This window comes from Falco cherrug, chromosome Z (assembly GCF_023634085.1).
Source record: "Falco cherrug isolate bFalChe1 chromosome Z, bFalChe1.pri, whole genome shotgun sequence".
NCBI classification, from domain to species: domain Eukaryota; kingdom Metazoa; phylum Chordata; class Aves; order Falconiformes; family Falconidae; genus Falco; species Falco cherrug.
Genome location: NC_073720.1, coordinates 859,684 through 879,414, shown reverse-complemented (window position 1 = coordinate 879,414; position 19,731 = coordinate 859,684). Strand labels below are relative to the sequence as shown.

At 38.0% G+C, this 19,731-nt stretch overlaps 1 protein-coding gene across 5 annotated transcripts in view; it reads left to right on the top strand.

The window, feature by feature from the left end:
- The window catches only part of WDR7 (WD repeat domain 7), a 143,185-nt gene that overhangs the window by 39,983 nt on the left and 83,471 nt on the right, over positions 1-19,731 (top strand). For 4 of the 5 annotated variants that reach the window (XM_027803586.2, XM_055699777.1, XM_055699778.1 and 1 more), the window contains exons 16-20: positions 316-404; positions 4,068-4,157; positions 5,599-5,717; positions 7,366-7,489; positions 14,662-14,775. In XM_027803586.2, the coding sequence (XP_027659387.1) occupies positions 316-404; positions 4,068-4,157; positions 5,599-5,717; positions 7,366-7,489; positions 14,662-14,775 (536 nt within the window). The remainder of the gene's footprint in view (positions 1-315; positions 405-4,067; positions 4,158-5,598; positions 5,718-7,365; positions 7,490-14,661; positions 14,776-19,731) is intronic. The other variant, XM_055699779.1, reaches the window with a different exon arrangement.

Sequence of the window (19,731 nt, the reverse complement as noted above, 5' to 3'; positions counted from 1 at the left end):
GTTAATAGAACATGAAGCTGTATTAACATATGCACCACTAGGTCTGAGAGGCAATTCTTGTTCTCCTTTACAAAGAGTTTTAATAATGTATAGGTCACATTCTAAATAAATCAAAGCATACAGATGAACGTTTTATCACCAAAACATAACCTTGCCTAGGAATTACAAATTAGAAGACTTCTGTCAAACAAACTGTTTATAGGGCTGCTTTTCAAAGTTTGTTTAGTTACAGTATCTTTAGCAAATAATATCTTTTCTTTTTTTTTCCTCTTCCTGTATCCTCCTTCTCCCTCTTCATATATGTTTTGGGTTTAGGCCACCTAGGCCAGGCACTCCCGAGATGTCAAAAGTGAAGGCACCCTCTTCAATTTCAAGTCACGCAGCCCAAGGACAAATTAAGCAAGGTAAAAATCCACGTGCTTTGGAACAATTTGGTATGTCATTTCAGTTCTTGACACTGAAATGATCACCTTACTATCAAGTGCTAAAAATATCGCTAGCTTCTATGTGGGAGGAAAAAGTAGTGTAATATTCTAGATAAAAATTTTAATGACTCAGACCTTTTTAAGAATCAATGTAAGATGCTGATACTGTCATGAAGTCAGTCTCTGAGAATGATTTTTTGCCTATTTTAAGGACTCCAAGCATTGTGGTGGTGTGGTGATAGTAAGAGGTTTGAAGTCTGTCACTGAGGGCTATATGGACAAATACAAAAATGTTTGTTATGAACTAAAGCATAAACACATATAAGTAGTATGTATGCATTTCCCCTCCTTTTTTTTGAGGAGGAAGACATTATTTTAACCGTACCTCTGCTGCTGTTGCTACTTTTATCACTCCCAGTTATGAAAGGTGGCAGTGGATGATACTGAAGACCATCTGATAGTCTGCATTGTATCTTTCTTTTTGTAAATATAATGGTTAAGTACAGGAAGTAGAAAAACATGGGATGTAAAAGAAGGATGTACACATGATTAAACATTAATTTTCTGCTGGAGTAGAGTGGAACAGGGACTAGGACTTCTTCTGGGCAGCAGTAGCATGTGGGAAACAGTCCTGCTGGGACTGGAGACACGGAGGAAGGGGTGGTGCCTTCCTACCTGCTCTTGAAAAACAGAGCTGCCGTTTGATGGGACAAATGAACTACTCTTAATGCCAGAAATAAAGTAAATGTAAACTACTGTGATGTGGCCAATTATGTCTTGAGCTCAAAGCTAAGGAGCAAGGGAACTGTTGGGAAGAGCATGGGGGCACTCATGGGGAGGCAGCCGTGCAGGCTCACGGGGAGCGAGGGTGATGCAGCGCAGCATGCTGGTGGTGCCCGAAAGGGGAAGGGTGGTATGTGGGATTTACCCACTGGCAATAACGGGGATACAATCTGCATGGGACCAGTTGGAGGTTGTGTATGGCTAGAGGGGAACGTATGATTGTAACCTTTGTCATACGTGTTTTGCTGTATGATAAAGAGGAAAAGTATATACATCATTGCTCTTCTTACAGTTCGTTGGGATTTTTGTGGATGTGAGCCCAGCTGCCTGAATATGCTGCAGGGCAGAAGAGGAAAGGGTTTTCTTTTTTAGATGATGTATTTGGTTATTGTGTTAACTAATCTATAAAGCAGATATCATTTAGGATTTATTTAAAGTTTCCTTTGAAAATGGCAATTATCTTCTATTTTTAACTTTTCCCTGTTAACTGTTAAAACTTTGTCTTTTCAATCTATATGAATACAGAGAAACTTGCAATATGTAAAATGATTGTATTTTGCAGAATACAAATACTTTGTACATTGCAGTAAATACCACAATGACAATCTTGAAAGATGTACATTAAAGATATATTTAAGTCTTCAAAAACTGCACTTACGTTGTGCTTGCTAGCTCTAATACAAATCAACTGTGGTTTTCTTCACTCACGTGAAAAATAGGGGATGTTTATATCTGAGGAAGAAACTCGCCCATCAGCAACATTTGTCTATTTGTTCCTTTCTTAAATAGAAATATTTATCTGCTGTGATCTTGGCTGGAAAGGGAAAATAATTTCCAGGAGTGGTATGTGTGAAGCTTCTTTCATGATCAAGATTGCTACATAAATAGAGAAGTAGCAGTCAAAAACAGAAAGCAGAAATAAAAAAGAAGCAAGGCTCTTGTTTCAATATGTGGGACTTTTTTGGTTTTGTTTTTGGGTGGGTTTTTTCTACAGCCACTTACTTTTCCTCTTTCAAATATAATTAATTGAAATGTCAGGATTTCTCAGAGATGGTGTCTACGTAGCAAATTCGATGCAAGAAAAACGTATTCATCACAGAGAGAGTCTGTGTTTTGATAAGATACAGTTCCATTGTAGTTTTTCTTTCCCAAATGAAAACTATGTAATTTTGTGTTGAAATAGCTTTGCTAATTTTGGAGATAGACATACTTTAGTTACCTATTGGAAATATTTATAACTTCTTGAGACAATTGTGTGCTGTCAAAAACAACAGAAAAATCCTCCTGTTCCTAAATCATCATTTTCTTTCTGTTTGGTGACATGTCTCACATGCTTTTGGGGAAGAATGGGTTGGTTTCTAAGGGGTCCTCTTAGGTCATAAGTTTCCTTAGTGTCTTGCCTTTACATCCTGTTGCGCACTACTTGCGGTATCTTGCTATTTGTAAATTTCTAGTGCTATTATTCTTAAAAATCAGTTAGATACACAATTAATGTATTTTATGACATGCTTGATCCCCATCAAGTTGACCAGTATTTGTTGTGAGACGAGCACAGCTCTATGCTGTTCGTCTGCAGGGCCAGCTGCTTCCATTACAGTCATTGTTGTAATTACTGATACTGGAAGAGCACAAACTACTACAACAAAATAAGGCAAAAAAAGGAGCTTCAGAGTGAGACTTCAGTTTGGGGTAGTTTTGTGTTTTGACAAACAATCTTTTTCATAAAGTAAATAGGTTTTTTTTATACATCTACTGAAACTAGGTTTTGCTGTTATGAAGTGATTTATGCTAGTCATCCTGTACACATGCCATCATGTCGCATTTCTGTGGGAAGTATGGAAAAAGTAGTTTTGATGCAGATGTCCCACAGTGGCAAAAGAAGTTCACTGCATGAAAAGCAAACAGACCATTCAGAAGACAATGCTTAATCTGTTCAGGAGCTTGAACCCATTGTTGTTCTGCAACGGAATAAAAGAGGGAGATTAATTTGAAGATGCTTGTGCATGACATACGGTAATTTCTCTATAGGAAGGAAGTGTCAGATAGTGACCTCTAAATCTCCACGTTGACCTCGGGTTGTAGCATTTGTATGCCATAAGGTCTGCGCGTCTTTTCATGTGATAATATTAAGTCATGAAGCATTAGTGGAAGTATAATGTTTAGAACTGCTTTTAAATTACATTTGCACCAAGAAATGATGTCATTTACAAAATAAATGTCATGGATGCTGTTTTGAGTAACATGCTTGAACTGTGCTCTTCTGTGGTTGCTTGCCTGTAGTCTTACATTGTATGGTGTGTATGCCTCTGCTTTAAGTTTTTAGTCCTTTCTTTGGTATACGCTTAAAATTATTTGAATGGAGATGCATTTAAAATGAACTTATATTAAAATCAACCATCAGTAATACGTTCTGTGACATTTTAGAGTGACAGATGGGGCAGCCCAGGTTTAAAAGGGGTTGTTACTGGGGGTTTTAATGAGTAGTGCAAATTTCTCATAAGTATGGGAAAAGCAAAAGAACAAACAGTGAAACTCCTGTTTTTAAAATTCATAGTTGAACATGCTGTCAAATCAAATCTCACTATCTAAAGACATGTTTGTAATTGCTTTATTTATGAGTACTTTTGTCTTTTCAAAACATGCAAGTTTCTGTTGGTGTATCTGTGTTTCTCTGCAGCTGCATGTCTTCCTCTCACTGGCATTGCACTTGTAAAGCCTAGAATTTTTTTTAAGTTTAATATTATCACAATTTCCTCCAGTTTTGTTTTTCATTCTTCAGTGATACTAATCTGTTCTTCAGAAGCTGCTATCCTCACTTTCCTATTTTTTTTTCTCTTTATTTCTTCTTACCTCTGCAAGTTGCTCCTGCTGTTTCTTCTAGCACTGAAGCTGGTCACTCTGGCTCTGACACTGCTCCTACTTTACATACCTGTTTCTTAGTCAATGAAGGTATTCTTTCCTCACTTTTCTATCTATTTGTCTTTTACTTTCAACTAATGTCCCTTATCATTGTTATGACATGACTTTAATTTGATCTATGTAGGAATTTTTCTTTGCAAAAACAGAGGCAATGAGGGGGTTTTATATGTTTTGCATTTAATGCTGGTAGAGGGTGAGCAGATCCAGTTTGTGTGTCTAGGGCTGTCTGTAAATTCACTTCTCAACTGGTGTACCAAAGATGCTGTTTCGGATCTTGTTTGGGTTCAGTGTTGTCTTTTGACAAAAAATCTCGGCCTTTTTTAAGTAGAGAAAAATACACGTGCCTTTACCCATCATATATGAAGGAGAGAAGCCACAACACGTGCCTTGCTAAGTTATAAATTCCCACTTTCCTGCAACTCAAGTAGAAACAGCACTCTTAAACTGGAAATGCCTCTTTTTAATCCATTTTTCTTTAAGGAAAATCGACATAATGATTTCTTTTCTTGGAGCACCATTAAGAGCTTTATTACTTAAAATATTTTGATTTTTATGCTCAGTTTTACTGACAGTTTTAAAGTATAGATCTATATGCTCACCTCAAGTATTTCTTCAGTTTTTCAAGTCAATGTAGAGCATAATACTAAAAGAATTCTTCTGTGGAGTACTTTACAAGTGTTTTTACAAGCTATGTTGTTTGAGCTTGATATGCTTATCTTTACTGGTTTTAACTACACAATATTGCAGGCTTGTCGTATAAATGCACCTGAAGTAAGCATGTTGAAATAAGATTTAGATGGAAAGATAGAGGTAGCAGACAAACGTGAGCTTGTACGTATTTGTGTACCTTTTGAAACAGGCCAGAAAACTCCACATAAACTTTCCTAGTGGTAATTCATATGCCAAGTTTTCTGTAATAGAATTATGTCACATTTGCTTTTAGGACATTAAGTATAATTAAATTAATGCTCGTTATGGTTTGAAGAGGTCATCTAAATCTTGAACTCAGAACCATGGCTTATGCTTTTGATAAAAATTGGGGACTGGGGAGGAAGAGGGATGTTTGTGTTTAATCAGGACTGATTTGAGCCAGCCTTCTGCTGATGTCTCATTGCATGTGTTTGAGATCTGACCAGCTAGTTCATGAGGCATGATTTATGCCTGGAGAGCTCATTCCTGTCCGATACATAAAGCACGTGCACTGTGCAGCCTGCCCTGAGGTCAGCTGGTATTGGTAAAACCGGGGTGCAGCCCATGGTGGGGTGAGCCCCAGGTTCCCATGGCAGAAGGAACAATTCTGTTGTTCTGCTGCAAAATTGATTCTATTTTTTTCCTCTCCCCTCTTTCTCCCACCATCTCCTGAATTTACACCAGGCCAGTAGCCAATGTAAATTTACTTGATGGCATTTTGAACTTTAAATTGCTTTGGTATTTATTATGTTTATCTTCCTGTTGTGATGTGTTTTCGTAGGGTGGAGCCAGCTCGCTGCTATGCACTGCGTAATGCTCCCTGACCTGTTGGGACTGGATAAATTCAGACCTCCCCTTCTGGAGATGCTGGCTCGCAGGTGGCAGGATCGATGCTTGGAGGTGATTTCAGTAGTAATTTTGTACTCTAGGTTTTTTGGGTTTTATGTTCTTTTCTACTGATCACATTTTCCATTAATATAAAAAATACCTAACTGTTTTCTGACACTAATTCCTGGACTACTTATTTCAGATTCAGGAAGTTAATTTTCCAGGTAACCTATCAAAATGTTGGAAATGTGATCATATATAAATATATACATATATATATATATATATGTTGGGTGGGGTTTTTTACCTTCTGGATGATGTACATACCTTTTTAAGGAAATTACTGGATTAAAAACTTCTGTGATTCCATTAAGAAACTTAAGAGAATTAAAAATCTACCCTATATTTTTCAAGACACTGATGAGTTGCTTTGTTTTTTGGAGTGTGTATACAGTAGCCAGTAAATGGTTTGTCACCAGCTGTTTGATAAATGACTAGTGGGCCTTAACACTACACCTGTGCTGTTGTGGCAGAAAAATCTGTTGACTGTGCAGCTTTTCACGTAGGAAAGGAGTGACAGAGCTGGGCTGTAGACTGAAGATCCTCAGCACTCCTGTAACTTAACTGGGAATATGTTTTTTGCCACCTGATGGCTTATTCTTTTGCTTGGAAGGATATACTGTGAGATAATTACCTGACAGGGTAATTACTTTGAGACTCATTAAGTAAGCAGCTGAGCTCCAGTTACTGGATATCCTTAGGTGTCAGGGTAGCGTATTTATGTTCTGTTTGTCCACAATTTTTTATTTTCCCTTGATCAAATCACTTCCTTGTATGTTAAATCTTTTAGACCAAAAATGTGTGTATTTATGAACTCTTCAGGTGGAACAAGTGATATTAATGAGGGACAGGTAGTACCAGATAGTATTTGGTATTTGTTGTGTAAAAACTCAGTTTGGGGGTGGGGTGGGGGGTGGGGTGTTGGTTAGTTTTATTTTTTTAGGTTTTGGGAAACATTTTTATGTACATTTTGCTCTGCTTTCATTGTTCAGTCTTCCATGATAGGGAATAAATGAGTAAGTCCCATGTGAAAAAATATTTTAAAGTGATTTTATTTTTGTTTTTATATTGCAACATTCCTGATATTTAGAAAACTTTGTTCATTGCACATTTGGATTTTTGGACCCAACTTTGGAATTGCTGTAGAGAAGGGTGATCACAAGCTGCTTGTAGAAAACTAGAATTTTGGTGGCCTTTTGATGCATCAGCACAGACATAAGGTTTAGCCTCATCTCCTTGAATGAGAAACCTGTCTTGCTGTTCACTTTATGGGATGGGAGGCTGCCTCGGCCAGCCTTGCCGTCTGTGCTGAGAAAGGCACGTCCACGAAGGCCAGGAGGAGATGGGACAGCTGTTTGGTTTATGCACTGCACTCATGCTAGGGGCTGAATTGTGACCTTCATCCCCTGGTTTTCTCGTGGGGCTGCACATCTTTGCTGTGTCCTGTTGAGAGTCATCCCAGTTGGGTCATGTTTGTGGTTATTTTGCATCTGTGTTGAAGGTGGAGAGGGGTAGGGCAGAATAAAGGTCTGCTAAAAGCTTCATTTCCTGTAGACTTTTTAAAGTGGTGCTTTTTGTTCTTGCTAAATTAAACTGAAAACATACTGATAAGTATTTGTTATTGGAGTTTGTATGACATTCCTGTGGATTTTCTTTACAGGTAAGAGAAGCTGCCCAGGCCTTGTTGCTAGCAGAACTGAGAAGAATCGAGCAGGCAGGTCGGAAAGAAACTATTGATGCGTGGGCTCCTTATTTACCACAGTACATTGACAATGTGATATCACGTAAGTAATGCTGTGTTAAACCTGAAAGTAACTTGATTGTTTAGTTAAAGAAGGCATTTTGTACACAAAATTATGAATAGTGCTACCAATCTAGGGGAAATTCTAGGGGAAAAATCTAGAGTTATATAGAAAAATTTCTTGACATTTTCAAAGTAATTTTGCAATCATGAAATTACTTAACGTCAGTGATGTTGAATAAGTAGATTGAACGCTTCAGTACATCTCATTGGGATTGGAGTGTCTTTTGTGAAGGCTGGCCCTTCTGTTGGGACTAGCCTGTAGTTTGGAGTTTTTAGGGAAGAAACCCCCTATGAAAAGGGCTGATAAAATTACAAGGTACTGGTGGTAAAATGTTGACGTTCCTTTTCAAAGAATGTATAATTAGATAATAGAAATTGTTATAAAGGGATCCTTTTGCATCCCAAGAGTATAAAGGGATTCTGAAAGGGACTAATGCAGGGTGGTGCAGTGTATGTCCATCAGAGTCTGTTCACCACTTGATGCAACAGCTCCTGCCCAGTGGGGTGTTCAAAGCCATTGGTTACCAAGTGCTGCCAGGAGCTACTGGGTAAAGATTATTCTCCTGATAAATGGTTATGGACCCCTATTTAATTAGTAGTATTTCTCCCAAAAAATACCTGTTTTCATTTTATTCATTTTTGTCAAAGCAGGGGTGGTACAGACTCTTAAGAGCATATTCTTGGAAGATCTGTCGTCATCATGAGATACTCCATTCAGTTATCAATCTAGAAACTTGCCTTATAGAATAATGTCCAGATGCATCTGTTGTATATAACAAACCAGTAAGAACTTATATTTTGATGAATGAGAATGTTTGCTTTAAGTTGCAGGTGCTCATCTTTCTTAAAATGAGATTATTTTTCCACTGAAGAATGTAGTTTCTATTCAGAGAAGGATCTCTATTAAATACCGATTGATTTTTGAGATGTGTAATAATCTTATTAAATCTAAACTGAATGCATAAATTACATGGAACACAGTACTTCAAAGTGATGTTGAGAATTTGTTGGTAGGGCTAAGCTGTTGTTAATTACAGCCATCAGCCATGTAGCATTTGCCTTATTATGGGAATGTTGTTGCACAGTTAGATGTGCAGCCAAGCAGTGAATAATAAGTGAAAGTGTATTGTATAGACATGTCAAAGAGCCTTGATTCATACTGATAGATATTTGTGCCATTTTGTATATTAGGATGTATTTTTTAATTGATTTTCTTAGGAGATCAGTTATACTTAGTTTGTAGAATACAGCTATAGTTGCCCTTTACTCTCAGGAGTAGCTGCTATAGCACCTGTTGATGATTACTAATTTCTTTTCTCTGGAGTGATACTGGAATGACCTTGCTGGGTGTGAAATTATGGACGTAATTGTGTGGGTGAAGTGTATATAAACCACTCTGGAGTGCCTGCTTTAGCCAGTTGACTGTTTCCAAAATAGGAACTTCTTAATGTACTTGAAAGCAACCAGTAATTTGTATTAGTTTCAGTAATTTGCTACTTCTGGTACTCCTTATTACTTAAACAGTTGTATTTGAAAGTTTTAGGGAAGAATATGCAGTTGTGTTTTATGTGTGTGTCAGGTGGAAGCATAATATTTTGCCTTGTGCCTGTGTTTGTGCTCAGGTGAGGAGCATGGCATGCATTTTTAGAGCAATAGCGAGGGACTGACTGGTTTAAGAAAAAACCTTGAGTATTTTATATGCATTCAATTCAAGTATGTATACAGCAGTATTTTAGCCTCTGTTAATCAGTAGCAAATCAAAGCATATAATTGAGGATGTGCTATCTATCAGAACAAGAAAGTTTTAAATTACTAGAAGAAAATATAAGATTGAGCAATCAGCTGAGCATGGCTGAACAAATGACTTGATGTAAATGTTCAGTACTGTGAAAGCGCTGATACTGAAAACCTTTCAAACGGGCCATGACTAACACATTGGAATTAACTTTTTTATATTAACATAACAGCGCTGAAAACTATGTGATTTAAGGTTGCAGAGTCTGTGGTTCTCCTGAATGACAGGGCTGAGAAGGCATTTAATAGTGTTGTTGTCTGTATAACACACACAAAAATGCTGACGCTCTGAAGAAGAATTAGGATTTTGGAAAGGAGAAACAAAATAAGCAGCTACAAATGTTGCTGTTGTGGGGAGAGACTAGAGTGCATATATTAGTTACTTTGTAAGGCATAATTTAAACATTACATGTTTTTGAAGGTCTGGGGAGGAATTGAACACAGTAAGAATTACTTAGGATTGTCAAAATGGATGCAATGGACTTACAAAAAGTATAGTTTTATGCTAGAATGGTAAGGAGGAGAAATATAAAAAGTAAAGAAATACTTTTTTGATTCCTTCATCCTCCACTTTTCCCAATTTTGCCTCTTGATATAGAGACGTAATTTATTAACAGCATATTTTTGTGTCCAGCATGTTACCACTCTGCAGTAGTTCTTATATGCATGATGTAGACATAGTGCTTCTCTTACACATTAACAGATTTGTTTTAATTAAAAAACAAGTGGTAATCATAACAGAAGCTTGCTGCTGATGTAAGATACTTTGTCATATATGCATTTCGTCGCCTCTTGAATGAGTCAGGTGTGTAGTACTAGCAAACAGAGATGAAATTTTCTCCCCTTTTGTATATTCGGTGCTCGGATCCAGTAGCAATTTTGGGACATGACCTTACTTGTACAGATCAAGCAACTGGCACGTCTCCCAGCGTTTTGACAAAACATGTTCGGCAAACTTGAAAGACAGGCAAATGTGCACAGGTTTATCTTTTACTAATCTTTTAAGTGATGAAAGAGAGATTATTGTCCCCCCTGTAGATGGTGGGCTGGAGGAGCAGGGAGAAAGCCAAGCAGATCTTATTTTCTCCTTTGTGGGCCTGCCAGCACACCACCAGTGTGTGCTGCAGGGACCACTGCAAACGGGCCCACTGTACCGTCACTGCTCGGAGCAGCTTGCTTCGGGCTGCCAGCACAGCTTCTGCATCACACGATTTGCAGTTCAGACGTTCGGACACATTAGGCTTCCTTTCAAAGTGCCTCGTAGGGGGAACAATAAATCTTTATTTTATTTGGACCTTCAAATCCAAAATTGGCACGTCAGGTTGTTGACCCCACATCAAATGGGGATGGATGTGTAAGTGATGCTGTGAATTAAACCTAGGAGAGGTGTTGCAGGTGTTGGTATTTTCAGACTCCCACAGGGAGTAAAACAGTTAAGCTTTCAAAGCGTCATCTTGTATCTACTAAGATTATGTCATATGACTGTAAATATTTGCTATGGCCTTGTCTGCTCCTCATTTGCACCGCATAGGATTGTTTCTGAAATGCTGCATAGTCTGTGGGGCAGTTGCCACAAGGATGCCTTTTCAGCTGAAGTACAAAAAGGGAAAAAATGTTACTGCTTTTTTCTCCTTGTTTATTTTTAAGAGCAAGGGCTGTCTTCAGTGTCAAAGGGATTCTGCAAATTAATTTCTCTTTTGAAAGGGATTTCTTTGGATATTATGTTTATGTTTTGCTGCTTCTATTTATTTATTTTACCTAGGTCAGTGTAAACATTTTCTTAAAATGTTGAAGGTGTGGTTCTAGGGATCTGTGCAGTGGGACACCTGCAAGCTTTTGGTGGTAGGGCTGTCCACCGAGCCCTGGAGGGACAGAAGTATTTTTAAGTATGTGACATTATTGCAGATAGAAAAATGGCTACTGTGGCTTTAATGGAAAGCAGAAGGTTATCTTGCCCCAGCCTTTGTGTTCGTGTGGGATGCGGATGGAGCTGGCAGACAGGCAGCGCACACGAGGTGGCTGAGAGCTGCACAGGATCGATCAGAGTGGTGCAGAGTGAATTAATGCAAGGCAGGCAGGCTGCCCGTCATGGACTGCCAGGGCGCAGGCAGTGCTGCTCAGGCTCTGTAGAAATCTGTTTTCAGTATGTTCTGCCCAGAAATAATGTATAGGCACTTCTCTTGCTTCCCGTATTGCTAAAACCCAGTTCATTCAGGTAAACGCTTGTATCAAATTACTGTTTCTTTTTAAGTAAAAATCTTAAATGTGGCAGTGCGAAATTAAAGAAACTGAAATAGCTATCCTTAAATTGTGTCTCTTTTTAAACTGCTTCAAGTAATAATCCTTATGACTGAAAAGCAAAATAAATATAAAAGGTCTGAAATAATGAATATGCTGTTGTCAGTTTTTGTGACCGTGTTTCTAGTAGAGTTAGATTTCTGTTAGAAAGGCCAGATTGAGTAAAACTTAATTAAACTTCCATCGATTTAAATGGAAGTTTTCATCAAGTAAGGATAGTTTGATTGGACCCCAAAGACTTTGCTATTTATGTATGTAGTTGATCATCTTACTCATGCAAGGTTGGACTTAAGAGAGCACAGAGAAGCAAGGCAAATAATTTGGTGCTGCAATATTTTGATGTATTAAATGAATAATGAGTTTAGGATGCTGCAGTAAATAGTAAACTGTAATAATGGCATAAGTTTGTAATACAAGTATATCTTAATTTTCCAATATGTTGACTGGCTTACTCCTAATACATTCAGGCCTTTGATCTTTTCACTTCTAAAGCATGTTTCTAAGACATTTTTGGTGAATTATATAGAAAACACTTGTGTCCAGGAATACATGTTCCCTCTTACTGTATTTCCATTGAGAGGAAATGATAATTTATTACCCGACATATTTGCATGGTAGCTATTTTCCTCCCCTTTTGATTCTGTCCTTTCACTGTTTTGGAGGAAATGTGTAATCATTCTGATTAAATAGATTTTTACTTACATTTTTATTTTAATTGTATAAAATTGTAATAAACTTTTCTAATTTTTATACACTCTACTTAGAATCAACTCATGCAAAGGCACTTAGTTCCTTCTGTTGGTTATAACTAGTCTTGCTAAGGTCTTCAGAAAGGTGTAATATTGCATATGGAAAATAAGCCTCTTTTTCAGTGACCCAGGGCTAGAAAGCAGGTAAAGAGGTGAGGTAATCACTAAATAAATCAAAGGCTTTGAATTTTGGCCCACCCTAAACCTACTGTTTGGAGACTGCTGGATCCTTGGCTTCTACCAACAGGTGTTCAACCACAGAAGATGCTCCCTCTGACATGAAGGTCAGGGCCTTCATACTGTAAATTTCAGAAGGCATGCAAACTGTTCACCCTTCCCTGGGTGTGGAAAGAAATCGAAGAAATTTAGACTACAGAAGTGATATTTAGGCAATAGCTAGACGTTTTCTATGCCTGCAGAGATTAGCAGCTGCTTGTACTAACTGCAATGCAGAATGTAAAGCAGTACTTAAAAAAATAACCTCCGATCTCCCCCTCAACATACTGGCCAACTCCAGTGGGTATACCCAAATAAATAGTATTAAAGATAGTTGGTGCTTGAAGGTGAAAACCAAAGTGTATTTTGGTGAGGTGGTGCTGGAGTCCTGATCTTTGTGTGGACACCGGTGAGGACTCCTGGAGTGACACCCACAGGCTGCAGCAGCCATACCATAACAGCAAACTTTATTTTTAAAAGCATCCTGAATAAGGTTTGTGTGCAATTTGTAATTGCATGTGATCTCTGTGCAATCATGCCAGCATGCTTAATGAAGTGATTTGCTATTGATTGGGTAGTGTGTTCCAGTCCGGTTGTGTATCTGTTGTGTCAATGCATATAAAACCAGTGACAACTAGAAGGATGTTCAGAAAGTTATTAAAAGGTACTAATTTCCTTGTAAAGAGATTATGTCAGAATAAGGTTAGAAACCGCTGTCAGATGAAATCACTGTGTTATCACTTTGATATCACAGATGATATCACTATGCTGTGAATACTTAGTATTTAAAAACAGTACTGAAAAACAGTAAAATCTGGAATACTCATGAGAATGTTAATTTTTCTAAACTGGTTTAAAGATGGCCTGAAATTAAGTGACTTTCAGGTGCAGATTCACAGACCTTGCTGTACACAACTGACAGGTTCCCCCATTGTGATTTACTGTGATACCATTGTCTTTTATTTATCAATCACATTCATGTGTTTGGAGAAGACCAGCAAGTTATTACATAAAAGCTACTGTGAACTGAAGTGATGCACATTAACGACTTCGTAAGATGGTCTAAAACCAAGAGGAGCAGCAGCAGATTGAGTGGGCAGCTCTCCACTGCTCAGTGCCCAGCCCTTACTGGTGCTTGTGTTGGGCCATGAGAGATGCCTGCCATCCACAAGGCACAGTGATTTACAGCAACTTTAATTTCTTGTTGAAACTCGTTTGGTGCTGACTAAGGGCTGGGGTACTTTGTTTTTTAATGGGGACTTAATGCCCCTGCAGATTGCAAACCTAATGCCACAATCAGTAAAGCATCAATCTCTTTGTATAATAAGATTTTTGATAGTATAGGGTGATATACAGAAGATGGATTGGGGGAAAAGCAATCTTATCAGGGCTTCCCTTCAGTCTGGTTTTTAAATTTTGTAAAGCTCTTTGGGAAGAATATTTGTGACGCTGTACTTTGTCACCGTTAGCAAAACACTTCTTTTGATAATGACTTGATTGAATTCTGGTAAGGCTCATATAGGGAGCAATTACCGATTTTAACTGGGCAGAGTATAAACCAGTGAATTGAAACTTTAATCACATGGTGTTATTGGCACAATTTGGCGTTCGTTGTCATTTTTGATAGCAGCAGATGCATCCCAACCCAAATGACATGGAATGAGTCAGCTGAATTAATATACTCTGAAGGTCACCTGGAAAAACAGCACCTTTTCTTCTTTCTGCAGAAGAGATGAAGCATTGAGAGGAGATGTAAGAGAAGTTCTGCTGGAACTCTGTATTTTGTGGCTGTATAAGTTGTTAGTGTGTAATGTGTATCTAATAGCTTTAATGATACTAGAAGACAGCAGAAAAAGAAGAAAGTATGGAAGAGATATTTACAGCATGGAAAAGGTTTTTAAAGGATAGGTTTGTGAAAAGGCTGCATACAGTATGAAGGAAAACCAGGCAATAGTTGCTCTTTGCTTTATCTGTGTTTCACAGACTTATGTTGCATGGTTCAGAATACCAACAGATAATTACTTCCCCCCTGCCCCCTGGTGTAAGGCTGTTGCCTACCAAAATTGCTGACTCTTGTGGACATTGGTTTTTGCAGCTGGAGTAACCACGGAAGCCATTCAAACTGGTGGTGCAAGCCCGGATTCATTGGGAACAGAAGCAAAAGTTCAGGAAGAGGAACATGATCTGGTTGATGATGACATCACAGCAGGTAAGCATTAATATAATGAATAGGTTAAATTTTTTTACATACAGGGTACTGTGCAGAGGAGATGGAACACTTTCTGCCAAATAGCATGTTTTTAATGAGAAAATGAAATATTAAGGCTGCTTATGAAGTGTGTGCTATCAGAAGTAGTTATGAATAGTAGGAAAGAGCCGTAGAAAAAAACCTAAATACCTGTTTAACTGTAACTATTACAGTATTATTGTGTTACTTCTAAATCATTAGCTGTATTTTAATTTGTGTGTGTTGAGCTTTTAAGTCTGCCTGCAACTGACCTGTTTAGCTTGTAGTTCTTGAGTAAAGGCTTTACCCAATTCTTTCTAGTTATTCCTCAAATTATTTACCTTGGTGAAAGAGGTCTGATGTAAGGGTGCTACCATCAGTCTGCAAGATTAAATTGAGGTGTTTTGGGTTTTTTCAACAAGTAAGCACTGCTAGTTTGCACATGGAATTCAAGTGTATTTCATTTCTGCAGTACTCATACAGCTTTATAATGTTGCTGTAGTTTATTGCATGCTGGCAGGTAAAGCTGAGTTCTGGTCCATCAAGGCATGTTCTGAGAGAACAGACCATACAGAAATATGCATTTAATTATAAGCAGTTATCTCTTTACTCTTTTTTCATGTGTATTTATGCAGTGTCATAAGGAAAATATCTATATGCTTAATATCTGTGGTCTTGGGATTGGAATGGTTACAGTAAGTATTTTAGCTTAGTGGCGATTATATCATATCTCACATGAAGAGTATATCATACTCTGCAGATTAGAGTGTAAAAGCCTTTTGGTTGGGTTTTTTTGGCTGAGCTTTGTATAGATTTCTTTTTGAAAGTCTAAAAGAAAACTAGTTATTCTTGTTGACCTGAAGACAGTTTGTATGATAGATCTAGTTTTAGGTCAGGTCTCTAGCTGAAGGTGCCTGAGACAGGATTACTGCTGGTGGGTGAACAGCTTGTGGGCAGTAGGGAGCATTAACACAGGCTGGGGTAAAAGGCCAACTGGAAATAGCCAAGAGGGAGGAAGGATGCTGGGAATGCCTTTAGCAGCTAGGGGATGATGTGGGACTTGTCAATAAACACCAATGAATAGACCCTCGGAAAAAATAAAAAATAAATTGATAATGGGCTTGGCATACCCTGAAACAGATTTCCTCAGCATGTACATCAGATTGGCATTTCCTTCAGGAACATGTCCTGTCTCCTTGGCTCCACATCTGTTAGAGACCTTCTGGTTCTTTTTGTGGAAGTTTTAGCAATGGCAGTATTACAAAAAAATGTTCTAGCTGGAACAGCTTTCTGCCCCTTTGATATTGTGTGTTCTTTTCACGGGAGAGATTGAAGAGGAGGCACTTTAATGGAGTAAGTTCAAAATCAAGTGTGTGTTTTTCCTGTGTGCTAGACTGAGTTTTGAGCTTTTCATAAAGCTATCCACTGTGTTGCCAGAGGCTGGTGATAATAATTTTATTTGCAGAGAAAGTGTTTCTGTTATGAAAAGCAGTTGAACTTAAAAAAAAATATCCTGAGTAAAAATGAAATTTCAATCTACAGTTGAATACAGTTAGGTTTGTGTTGGTAGAATAGAAAAAAAAGTTTTGAGACAACTTAAACTTAACCTTGTCTTAAAAATATGATGCAGCATCTTTCTATAGTGGTCCTATGAAGGCTAATATTTATTGATTTAACTGCACAAAGTAATGCTGGCGTGCAGCGGCCAACAGGATAATTTTTTTTAGTTCAAATTGAGCTTCACCAAACGCTTTTATTCATCCAAATATTTTTTTAAAAGGATCAGTTTCACATCAGAACTTCTAGAGATTAAAGCATTTTAGTTTAGCTGGCTAAAAAGCACTGAAGCCTCTTTCTGGAAAATACTTCAGTAATACAGTACGGTGCCTCTTAAGCATTTAAAACCACACAGGCAGGAGTTATTTAGAAAATGGGGTCTATCTTCAAATGCTCTGAAAATATGTGCACAAATAGTCTTCCAATGTAGTAGTGGTGTGTATTGTTATCTTTAATGCCTGAAGGGCTTTTCTGGATAAAAAAAGCAAACATTTTGCTTAAAAAATTCATATGTGGACAACACTTTTTCCTAGTTGCACCTAAAAGCTACTGGCTTCAGTGGTCATAATTTTCCAATTCATCATGATGGTAAATTGACTTTTTCAATTTAAAAAAAAAAAATGTAATTCATAATCTGCCTGTATTTTTATCATAACTTTAGGTGCCAAAAGAACATCTAAGTTTTTTAATTTAGAAATGCAAATATTTTTTTTTTCAAGAAAAACAAAGGAAGAGCAAAATACTTTTAAGAAAAAGAAACCCAACATAGCGCTGTTACGTATAGGGGTAGTAAAAGAAGATCGTGGCTGAGCACATAACGGGGATAAAGAGTCAAATGTCACCAAACTGTGAAAAATGTCAACCTCTGACAGATTTATTTACTTACTAAAAAAATCATGTAATAGTGTAAATAGGCTGCCTTTAGAAATCCACTGAATTTAGTTTATGGAGCTGTCTTGGAAATGAAGGACTTCAAGAAAGTAACTTTTAGGTTGCACAGTGTTTGCCTCCCAGCTGTGCAACATTACCTTAGTAATGGAAATAAGTGACATATTGGGGCATGATGTGAGATATGTGTCCTGAATATTGTATGTATTGTTCTTATGCCTAATCAACAGAAACTTCTAGCGAGTTTAGAATTAATTTAGGTCTAATTAATTCCCTGGGTAACTGTAGATGTTCCCAGACTCACACAACTGTCCCATTGGTGGTGGTTGGTGTTGCTCGTGGTTGGATAGGAGTGCCAGGTTTCAGTCAGGACCTTGTTGCTGGTGGTGCCATGTGCAATGGAAGATGACTCTGGCCACGAAGTGCTTGTTATATTTTCTGTTCTGCCAACTAGGATGAAGCCGCCAGCCTCTTCAGCATTGCACAATGTGAAATTTTTCCCTGGCAGTCACTTTTTGTAATGATGACCTTGGCCATGTTAGTATTGACAATGACACTTGAGCACAAACCCATCCTGATTCTAATTAAGTACGCATTTTTTAAATGGTTTTCCCCCTCTGTAAGCACTGAATGGCATGTACAGCCACGTCAGCTGCAAAGACTTTAGAGATATGGACTACCTCGATTTTGTAGGTTAAAGTTTTCAAAAATATACCACTCTAAGTTTGTTAAATATTGTCTGGACCACTCCACAGACTTGTGCTGCGCCCAGCAGCCAGCTCAGCCAAAATGCTGCTGCAGTGCTTTGGTGGAGGGGGAGGCGTGTGTTGGAATTAATCTGGAGCTTTCTCTAGCCGTTGTATCAAGCAGTGGTGCCATGTACATGTGTGCAAGGTGGACACAGACCCTAAGAGTTCTGCTAAAGGTTTTCTTCTAATTCTGGGAGATTTGGAGGAGTTTTATGTAAGACACACATGGTGCTCAGGGAAGAGGGGGTTGGATGTCCCTGGAATGTTGTTGTGACCTTAGTGAAGAGATCTTGTGCCCCCTAATTGGTTTGATTACAAAATTTCTTGTCTGCTATTAAACAGCAAAGAGTTTATGGTTTTTCTACACTTTGTTTTTAAAAGCTGTGTGAAAATAAAATATCAGTGGGTGGGAAATTCAAGGCACAGACTGCTCTGCCCACTCTTGTGCCTGCTCCTAGGAGGTAACACCACCCTGGGAAACAAACATAGCACTGCCAGCTTGTTTAACCTGGCTTGCTTGCAAAACAGTAACACTCCAGCAGGTGAACTGACACGTAACAGATAAATACACTTATTGGACCAATTACTCTGTGTTGGCATTTCCGTAAACAAAACCACTGTGATATAGCATAGTCTGTTGCTGTATCAGGATAGTGGGGAATTGACTTGAAATGCAGTTTATTCCTAAGGATCTGTCATTCCAAAAGGCTGGCAGATAGGGAATGTGGACTGCTCTAGCTACAGAGGTGAGGCTTTACTATTTGGTCCAGTCCATTTTGTCCTGCATGCTGCCTTGACACATTAGCGCATGGAGCAGGAATAAACATTGGTCAGCCTTCTCCTGGTCCCTTTGTGATCCCTTACACAGAGAGGGAAAGATCTGTTTGATAACTTCTTGTAGCAGGATAAGGCAGTAAATAGATTCTTTAAAACACTCACTGCTGCGTACTCAAAATGAGTCTTGGTCAAGCAGACTTAACATCTGACTTGTGCATTGCACAGACACTGTTATTTCTGATACGAGAGAGTTGCAGCAGTTGTAGTAGTGCACTTCCAAAAGTTTGTACCAAAAATAAAATCTAGGAATGCTACTGATAAATGTTAGTCAACTTTAAAATTTAGTCTTTTAAATATCTTCTGTCAATATTTACACATCTATTTTTGTGCATAATTAGTACTTTTTAAGCAATATCTATCCTGTAACTGGCAAAGTCAGAAGTGAAAAATATTGCTAGATTAACCCATACTCTAAACTTAAGAATGCTCTTTAATCAGTGGCAGTATTTGTCAGTGTTGAAGATTCAACAATGTGAGGGCAGGGATTGTGTTTATTGTGATTAATCTTGCATCTTACCACACCATCATGGCTGCTGGAGTGCAGCAGAGTGTGGAATGCATTTGCAAACACTTTTAACTACCAGCATTTTCTCATCTATTGAGCACTTCTTATTTTACACACCCTATTTAGACTTCTGATTTTGGTGCCATCTAACTATTTGAAGTAGTTTAAAATTAGTTCCTAGGTGATGTTTTATTTTTCCCTGTGTGTTATTACTTTTTTTTAAACTCAAAGGCATACTCCGTAACTGAAGAAAATGTTTCAACAAACTACTAACAGAAGGTTGTGGACAGTCATCTGTTAAGTTATATACTGTGCCTTTTTCCTATTTTAAAATTTTGATACTGTATTGAGTTTCTGGACTACTTTGGTGCTTTTTCTGCATTCTCTTTCTTACTGCTAGAG